The sequence below is a fragment of the Brachionichthys hirsutus genome, unplaced genomic scaffold (genome assembly GCF_040956055.1).
Source record: "Brachionichthys hirsutus isolate HB-005 unplaced genomic scaffold, CSIRO-AGI_Bhir_v1 contig_958, whole genome shotgun sequence".
In the NCBI taxonomy this organism is placed as follows: Eukaryota; Metazoa; Chordata; class Actinopteri; order Lophiiformes; family Brachionichthyidae; genus Brachionichthys; species Brachionichthys hirsutus.
In genome coordinates this window covers 1-10,179 of record NW_027180962.1, presented here as the reverse complement: position 1 = coordinate 10,179, position 10,179 = coordinate 1, and the positions used below count along the sequence as shown (strand labels likewise).

Below are 10,179 nucleotides of genomic sequence, written 5' to 3'. Positions count from 1 at the left end.
GCAGAGATCTGCGGTGCGGAGCCGTGATGTTCATTAAACCCAGGTTCCTGACCAAAAAAATGAATAAATGTAAAGAATTGGACAAGAATTCCTTCATTTATTAATCATATCACCTCTTGGAGTGCATGCACCAAGCCATTCACAAGTGCACACCCCAGTACCTGGTGATTAAACATAGGCAACGAGGCCCAAGAGTCATCGAGGTGCTGCATCTGTCTGTCGTCCGAGGTGTAGGCGAGGTCCCCGTGGTGTGAATCTGTGAGGAGCAGGGGCCAATCAATAAGTCAATCCACTATAACATGTAAAGATGCAGATATATTTGTGTCTGCGGCCCCAACCTTCAGGCGTAATATTGATGTGTCCAGTTTTAATAGGACCCGAGACGCACTGCTGTTCTTCCACTTGTCCACACTGTGGGTAACTCATTATGTTGCTGGTTTGCTGCTGTTCTGTGGACTCCTGTTACATCGTCCATGAGAAAGGAGGGACTATTAAGACCCATATCTTTGCACACAATGTTGTGCTGGATACAAAATTATTCGTTCCAGTCACTTAAACAATTTTGTCTCATTGCAAAGTATAAATCTTACACGTTAAGTGTAATTTGTTGAGACAGTTAGTCTTTGCACATTCTTGATATCACGGTAAAAGTCTTGGAACCATGTTGGTGATTAATGTTAAAAAATATAATATAATAATATATTTTTAAAGTTATGATTTTATTATGTGATACAAATGGTGACCATGAATGAATGAAAAAGTGCATAAAATACAACTAAGCCTAAAAAATATTTAAAGCAATAATAAAAAAAAAAAAAGATTTTCCATGACAAATACAGGTAATCAAAGAATGCATTGTTGAATGTTCACAACCCTTCACACACAAGAATTAATATTTTACCTGTATGTCAGTAGCTCCAGTATTTGAGTCCACTTCAACAGCTGCCATTCTGAAAAATCAAAAAAAAAAAATTTGAAAATGCACCTAGATAAACTGTGGATCAATGCAGAAATCCTCACACAAATACTTCCAGTAAATTGAGAAGAAAAAAAATTCAGTGCATGCATAAGGTAACTATTGTCTGTGTAATCGCAATGATGATACCGACTGAAGCTCTACTATAATGTGACTGAATATGATTTGGTGGAAGGCTTTTAAATAGAATTAAGTCCTAAGTATTAACCATTACCATTAAAACCTCAGTTTCCCCAAACTTAATATTTCCATCTGTAATCCCAGATGAAAACATAATCCTTGACATGGGCAGGGATAATCTTTTTCACTGGTAGGTGTGCGTGTTCGCTCTTGTGACCTAACACGGCAATTTAAGTTCAGGTTTGAAGCCCTCACAGAGTAAATAATACATGCTTGAGAGGTAGACATGTGCCCAGGTTGTCATTTTGGGATTAAGAAAACCACTGCTGTGATAAATGCTACATGTAGAATGCACACATTTATTTAGACCTCTGTTGAATTCAGTCAACTCAACATGTAACAAGAGATCAACCATGACCTGGATAACTTTGAATCTTAGGCAAATTATTTAAATTTTTTGAGTGCTGTGGGTTAATTTTGACAGCAAGGTCAAAAAAAAAGAAAAGAAAAAGTAAATGCATATAAAGTTCAATGTTTTCCGTCACTCATTTCAGAAAGTGAAAGCCGTATTATATGGATTCATTCCACAGAGTGAAGCCTTAAAGCAGGGCTGTCAAACTCATTTTCTCCAAGGGCCACATTAGCATTATGTTTGCCCTCCAAAGGCCAAATGTAAACCGTAACACAGTAAAAAATGTAACTAAATGTAATGTAATTTAATGTAAAATAAATGTAACTACTCCTTAACATGCTGTTAAATAACTATTTATTACTTTATGTAACTCATCAGCCGCCAAAGTAATTACAATAAAATATTCAGTTTTGATATCACTTTTTAAAAGGCTGTAACTTAAAAATTGTTAGAGATAAAGCCATACCGTAAATGAGAAAAATCATAAGTTTGAAACAAAGTTTGTGATGGGAATAAATTAACACATCTAATAATGTGGAAGAGTTTCATTCAAATGCAATCATCACGCAGGAACAAAGATAATCGATACAAAATCAAAGCAAAACCAAAAAGCCACCACCCTGTCTTGTCATGCAGAAACCAAAAAAACCAACCGAAGTGGGCAAGATAAAGAACATTCCCCGAGTCAATGCCGCGGAAAAGATGTCACCTTCAGGATCAGGACTGGACAGCTACATATGTAGCCGGCTTTAGGATCAGCACTGGGGATCCTGAAGCAATCTCCAGTGCTGATTTATTTCTAAATAACACTAATGGCTTCTTTAAATCACCTCTCAAACCATCTGTCTTCCCTGGCTAAAACCTGGACATTGCTGTCCTCAAAAGGATTGGCCTGCGTCTTTCAGCTGCAGGTGGACCGCTGCGTCTTGTCCTGAGGCGTTGTCTCTCTCCGGTGTTGAGCCACACGATTGTGGAGCGGCTGCCATTCTTCACTGAACTGAGGAAGCGTCTTGTATGAGAGGTGAAACGTCTTCAACCAAACTTATACATTTCAATAAATCGTCCCCAGGAATACCAAACACAAGACAACATTCTAAGTGCATATTGCATTTCTTTTATTACTCATGTTTAAATACTAAGGAAATAAACACCCACCACATTTGCTCTCAATCATATATTATTATTATACATGGTAAATGTGCAAGATATAACAAAACAACAGTTGAGACATTTGAGTGAGATAAAATTTCCCAGATTAGGGGGGGGGATACAGTATGTGAAGATAAATAAAAAATAATCCCAAACTTCATGTCACAGAATTCATAACACATACAGTTCTTGACATATAATATATCTATATTAGACTCAAATAATATTTTTGATCAGGTTTTGTGGGAATTCTCTTGTTTTTGGATTACAAAATTCAGATACAATACATAAACAATCAAAATGTTTTCTATATTAATTAAATATTTGTAATAAAGTTTCAATCACAACAGTATACACAGTCTGATTCACAACAAATACTCAAAAGAACATTCAAAAATAGAAGAATGACATTTTTCCTTCTATGGCTACATCTAAAAATTCAACTTCATAGTTCACTTCAGATGCTATAGTGCCACAACAGAATCCATCATCTGAAAGGAATGACTAAACCCTGACTACAATGTGCTTTTCCTTGCTCGGCTATCTAACAATCAGGATTAGGAACTTGGTCCAGACTCTTCAGGTCATTGAGGAAGGAGGTTGGCGTCAGAATGTGAGATGACCCTTTTGGGGAAGAAGAATATTTACAATAAATTCAGTCAAAACTGCAAAAACAAATAAAAAGCGATTGCTTACCAATCAGCACCTCCCATTTCCCTTGAGTGGCGCGGGTGACTTCATAGGCAGAGCGCATCTCTGAGTGCGACACTCCGCCAATCACAAATATAATAAGACGAGGGCCAGAGCGATACTCTGCTGGAGTTTTATTTTTGTGCCAATGTCCAAAACGAGCACTGCTGTAAAAAAATAAAATATAAAACCATATCTGAGTATTGACCTAAAAGAAAATGCATTCACATGAAAATCAAGTGCATTTCAGGTTTACACTGGACACTACATCCGCTAATCAGGTCGCAGAAAATGTAAGAGGTCTTCAAATTAAACTCTTTTCTGGTTATGGCTACATCAGGTTTTACATAGCAATCGTATAATCTGGTTAATATTAATGACTACTCGGCTTTAATTCTGCACTTTACTGAAATGATGCAGATTATGAGAGAACCCAGACACATGAAAGTGGTTTGTGAAAGCATCATTAAAGGAATTCTCTGAAAGATTACAGGGCTATTCAAAACCACAGGAAACTGAAAACACTCATCCCTCTGCAGTTCTAGATTTCCTTCATTTTTCAAAGAATAAAAAAATGACAACATTTCTTAATTCTTCTATAATATAGATGGATATACCGGTAGTTATTACTTACCCAACTACCTACAAGGAAAAAAACACAGACACTAGACCAGTGCATTTAAAAAGAAAAAAGAAATTATATTCGCATGGAACTACAATAACCAGAGGAATTAATGATTTAATTGAATGAAACGATAACTTTATTCACTCTCACAGTTAAAACTCTACTCATCTAATTGTCAAATTCCACCTCGGAGTCACAATGCGTCCCTTGTATGTAGATAGTCCAGAGGTGGATGTTTTCAGCTAAAGTTACTTTATCGCAGCGTTGTCTTTCTGAATTTTGAAAATCTACCAGCTATTTTTACACATTCTGAAGTATGCAGTACATTTTAAGTATCAGCTTAGAGCTACAAAATCCCAAATGGTTGAATTAATTTATTTATTAATATTATTTATTAATTTATTATTTCATAGACCTGTCCTATAAATATGCTAATTACTGTATACCTGGGAAGTAGTCATAAACAAATTACTTCATACAAAAAAGGATCAACATCGCATCGTGTGATTATCTTCTGCTCCCAGCACCCACCTGACGGCAGTCTGAGTTGTGTTGATGGGAGCCGGATCAGAGATGAAGGGCCATTGCTTTCTGTCCAGTTTGTCCTCAATAGCATTCTAAGACACAGAAAGGCGGATCAAATTAAATGTAAAATGGTGAAAGCAAAACTGAGCAGCTGAACCAGCCAGATCAGAAGCTCCACGTTTGCCTTATACCTCCATGACATCTTTAAGGATGGGTGTCCATCTGGAGAGCTGATATGTACTCTCTGTGCGCTCCTTCCTCTCTGGCAGTGCTTGCCCAGCGTTGCGGCCCTAACGATCACAACATATGTAACGAAAACTGAAGGAATAGATTCTTAATACAGTAACGCTCAACGTACAACCATACTGCAATCAAGGAATTTACCCCAGCGAGAATATTGCAGCCCAAGTTCTGCAGGTTGCTGATGATGCTGCTGTCAGCCTGTATGTTTGCATGCTGAATGAGCTTAGCAAGGTTCTCCTCCCCGATGCCTGCATGGACAACGAGACAACAAAGTAACAGCAATCCTGATTTGAATATTAAGTTCTGTGCACAAAAACATGTGGGTGTTAAAACTATGTTCACCGAAGCAGAGACGAGGGCGCACCTTTTTTCTTATGGAATATGTAAAGCAGTATGATGCGGACTTTGTCATAAGCCTCGATTTCGTTGTTGAGGAGGACAGGAACGATGCTCTTCATGGAATCCTTAAGATGCTCCCCCTCTGCATTTTCTCCCATTACCAGGTCCTGCAGGTGATTCTCAGGTGGTTAAAGATGAACAAATACAAGTCATCCGACTTATAGCAGCTGACATTCTCAAGGATGTCTTTTAGCCTTATTATATTTCTCTGTCTGCCACTACGTCTTCACGAGCATATTTAGTGACCACTACTGCTCCGACATTTGGCCAAACTAATTTAAGATAAATTCTGTCATTACGCAGACTTTATAATCTAAATATTTAATTTTTATTGAAGGAAATAAAATGTTACAAAAATAAAAATGTCCTAGAATGCAGTTGCATTTGGAATCCAAAATATTGCATGAAAAAAAAAAAACATTATACACTACCGTTCAAACGGTTGGGGTCACCCAGGTCAGTTTGATAGCTTCTTAACCAGCTACCCAGGACTTTTCCATGGCTTCGCTAACCAGCTAAACTGTTTTCAGCTGTGCTAACATGATTGCAGGGTTTCCTACTCATCAATCAGCCTTCTGAGGCAATGAGCAAACACATTGTACCATCAGAACACTGGAGTGATGGCTGCTGGAAACGGGCCTCTACACACCGATGTAGATGTTGCACCAACAACCAGACATTTGCAGCTAGACTAGTCATTTACCACGTTAGCAATGTATAGAGTGTATTTCTGATTAGTTTAAAGTTATCTTCATTGACAAACCTTTCTTTCAAAAATAAGGGCATTTCTAAGTGACCCCAAACTTTTGAACGGTAATGTATATATTTCATTTGGGATTTCCTTTCCATGTCATCCTGGGCACAATGTGACCTCCCTCAAATCTCTGGGCCAGATTTATGTTGAGCTTCATCTAAGCCTTGTCAGAGCCAATCAACAAAACTATTCATGGACAAGTGAAACCGGAGCGGCTAGAAGCGCTCATAAAAATACAGTGCATTTTATTTAGAACATTACACAGATATATTTATATTGGCCCGACCCGACAATGTAGGGCACTTAAAACAAACGGCAGCTGACAGAGAGCTATTGCTGTCTGGACAGCACGGTCCTTCTTACAGCCAAGACAAACCCATTGGATTAAAATGGCAGCTTTCAGACATGCTGTCGAGCCATTATCCATTAATGCAGTCGAGTGATTCACTCGTATAAAAAGGTCATTAGTTGCATGTTGCAATACCACAACGAATTTCCTGTGTGATTATACCTCGCTGGATACAAGTCTAAGTGGCAGAATGCCCCCCGCCATGGAGACAAAGCATCTCTGGCCCATTACAAAAAAGAAAACACTGTTATGAGCAACAGTTTATCACAGGATCATGTTGACGGAAGGACATTACATGAATGTGTTATTCAAAGCCCAACACTAACCATGACAGAGTCCCAAGCCTCTCATACAATATTACGATTACACTCCTGCGTTAAATATCACCAGACCATGGCAGTTACATTTATACATACTCTGGAGGAGCTAGAAATAAAAAATACCATCAAGTCGAGGTCAGCTAGTGCGTGGTGTGGGTTGGACCGAATAAATCCTAGCCCACCCATTTTCTCCAAGATGCTTAATGTACGTGTCTGATGACCGAACATGATGGGACATTATAAAATAAATAAAAAACTGCACTGAAAAAAAACACTGACCTGTTCCACTTCACAAAGTTTATCAAGACAGGCCTTGAATTTCTTCATACAAGCTTCAGCTAGGTGCAGGTGAGTGGAGTACTGTGAATGAACATTTGTTAAGAATCAGAATCAAAATTATTATGATACATAAAGCTTTTTTTTCTTCCCCAAAGTTGCAATCATTACTGTCGACTCTGGTATGACGAAAGATTTCTTATAGCAATTCCCCTGAAAAGGTACAGAAGACCGGCTTCTTCTCCATCTCCGACTCACCATGCTCAGCTCTTTCTGATACTGCGGCATCTTCTTTAACATCTGGGATAAATCTTTCATGTTGGCCTGAATGCAAAAAGAGTTGAAGCAAACATTTTGGCATAATAATAATAAGAATAAGAATAATGTGTTCATGTTTTATCATGGACATCTGTATCAACATGAAAAAAATAAAGTTCATGAACCCTCACATTGTCGGTGCACATCCGCTTGCTCTCGCAAAAGGAGCGAAGAAGATCTGTCACTTTCCTGCATAAAGTTTTAATAAAAAAAAAAAAGAACAGGTAAGTAGTTCAATGAATTATAATATTACAGATAATTTTTTTTAATTCAGTTTGCTTTTTGTTGTAAATACATTTCAGATAAAACATTCATTCATTGCAATAACTTTAATTAAATTATTATTTTTCTAATGTATTTGTGAAAATGCATATTGGACAGAAATATGGCCGCTAACTTGTCTACTTGTGACAGACTTACTTAGTGACGTCGGCAATGTGCATGTGTCTGAGCTGAACCCAGAGCTCATCGTCTTCATCGAGCAACACCTCTCTCTCTTTTGAATTCCCAATGCCAGTTGTTTGAAAACTTTAAAAATAAAAAAAATAACATGAACTCTGTACATCATAAATGAATATGGAGACTGAAAGCCCAGGGGCGCTCAAAATAACAAGATGCTCACTCACGTATAGATGTCTTGTTTCACATCTAGCAGGTCATAGGCCATAGCCTGCAAGGTCAACTCATGTAGAACAGGAGAGATGGGATCGAACCCACGATCCACAATCAGCAGCTGGGACCGCGCCTTATCGGCACCCTGCAGACACGAGAGACAAGGAGCAATCAGATTTATTTTAACAGATGCATAAGAAAAGAGGATATGTTCTATATATATACACAACATACAAGGAAGGCCCTTATTGATGGTTTTTTTTTTGTAAATCTGTGATGCAGAAAGTCTTTCCAGCTGTTATCTATGCCTTCATTATCATCTCAAATGCAGGAAGAAGGAAGCACACAAAGTGCCAAGTACAGTAAAGGTACGTAGAATGATTAGATAGCGCAGCATAGTAAAGCATTTCAGGTATGTGATGGGAGGAAGGGAACAGAAATACATGCCTGCTAATCGCTGAAGAAAGGAGGTCAGCCGAGCAAGAAGAGGAAAACCAGCAGAAAGGAAGAGTCCGGCAGTGTGAGAAACTGACTGGACAGGAAATAAAACCCAGAAACCATGAAAATATCTACAAACGGTGAAGGTGAAGAGCTGCAGAATTCCAAATGAAGAGAATTCTCTAATATGAAAAATTTGATTTAGCATTGAAAAAAAAAAGCAGTGTAACAATTCAGCTAATTCTGGGTGAGATAAATGACAGGACAACAAATGCAAACCGATGCCAGTGTAGACGGAGATCCTAACCTCTCCCATGCTTGGGTTGTCAGCTTTGTGAGCATTAAGGTGCTGATAGACCTCCTCAGCCAGTCGAGCATTCTCCTCTGGTCCCCTTGGACACAGTAGCATACACAACCGTTACCAGTTTATTCAATGGCAATCTGATGTTTGACATAATGGGATGCAAGGCGTCCGTACTTGCGGTAACGGATTGCAGGGTACTCCTTCAGTGTATCGCACAGAGTCGCGATCTGCTCTGCCAGAATTTCCAGCATTTTGTTTTTGTTTTCATTTGGCTTTGAACTATAGAAGGAGTATAAGGATCCCGGGTCATCCAGGGAGAAGACCTGCAGGGAAGACAGGGAATTCATGTTTGCCACATTATGAACATCAAGAACAATGGCAACCTCCAAAAGGCCTGAAAATGCTTTCTATTTCGTAACTTGGTAACAACCTTGTTTAGGGGAATTGGACGATTTTGTTTCGGGCAATCAAATCACAGATAAAAACAATAGTTAATGTTAAGTGAAGAAGGGATCGCCCCTTACCTGAGACTCATATGGCAGAAAGGCGACATTAATCTCTTTTAAAGTCTTGGCAACTTTGGCAACTCTGGATCTCCCAATCTCAGCAAAGAGCCCATCTGGACAAGCTATGAAAACAAAAATAAAATATATTATTAGAAATGATGCTCCTGAAATTCTCAGTTTATTTTGAAGATAAATGTTTGGTATAGTACATTTGAACATAACTGCAGAATAGGTTTTATAGAATATATAGTTTTGTTTTTTTAAGAATTTCAACATAATGGCTTAATATATATATAGATATATTTTGTAATTTATCCTATGTATGACGGTTACTTAATTGTTTTGTTTGTTTTTGCTTTTTCATCTTCATTGTGTTAATTGTTTTTTTTTTTTTCCATTGCTGGTTGTCCAATAGATGAACAATAGCAGTTGTATTATGGGGGTGGGATTTAATAAGTTTTTCTTCTTCCCACTCCTTTTCAAGCACTATATAATTTAATATTGCTATTTTTGTGTACGTGAACTTTGGTGGTTGTTTTGGACATATTTGTTGGGTTTTTGTTTCTTGTACGCAAAAAGGTATAAGTTTGTTTTGTTAATTTTTATTCTGCTTGAAACGAATTAATAAATAAATAAATAAATAAACATGAAATAATGTGAACAGCATATCACACACACACATGGGTATACTTACTGTCAGTGAAAAAGATGTGAGCTGCTTTATAAGTAAAGGCTGCATATTTGAAGTCATTAATGAGAGCATGAACCGACTGTAATGAAAAACAACATTTTGTTTAGCAATATAAGAATGTAAGACAAAAGAATAACAGTATGGGGAACTGAGGGCAAGACAACAGCTAACCTTCTCCACAGGTGAAATCAAGTAAATGGCCTCCAAACTTGAGATGGGCTCCCTTCGCTTATTAATGTCCTCCACGACTGAAAATGGGAAAACAGGATTTATTTTTAGGAGATGATCAATATAACATGCACCAACATATAAAAGTGAAACACAGGGAGCAACCACACCAAAATGATCTAGCCATTTTATTCCGCTTTGCAGGATCATCCTTCGATAATGACGGTGAAAATATAGTTTGTTTATTTCCCTTTTGTGGATCAAATGTACGACTGTTGTAGCTTTTTAATGGACTTCATATCAA

General features: G+C 37.8%; 1 protein-coding gene across 1 annotated transcript; it reads right to left on the bottom strand.

Annotated features, from left to right (window-relative positions):
* Positions 1 to 2,664: 2,664 nt before the first annotated feature.
* On the bottom strand, positions 2,665 to 9,955 carry LOC137917024 (syntaxin-binding protein 2-like; the record flags this gene model as incomplete). Its single annotated transcript, XM_068759908.1, has 16 exons — positions 2,665 to 3,281; positions 3,354 to 3,514; positions 4,504 to 4,589; positions 4,689 to 4,787; positions 4,882 to 4,988; positions 5,105 to 5,246; positions 6,842 to 6,922; positions 7,097 to 7,162; positions 7,288 to 7,345; positions 7,577 to 7,684; positions 7,783 to 7,913; positions 8,514 to 8,598; positions 8,685 to 8,833; positions 9,035 to 9,138; positions 9,711 to 9,786; positions 9,879 to 9,955. Coding segments are annotated over 16 exons (1,610 nt in total), but the record flags the coding sequence as incomplete, so codon positions are not given.
* Positions 9,956 to 10,179: the final 224 nt, after the last annotated feature.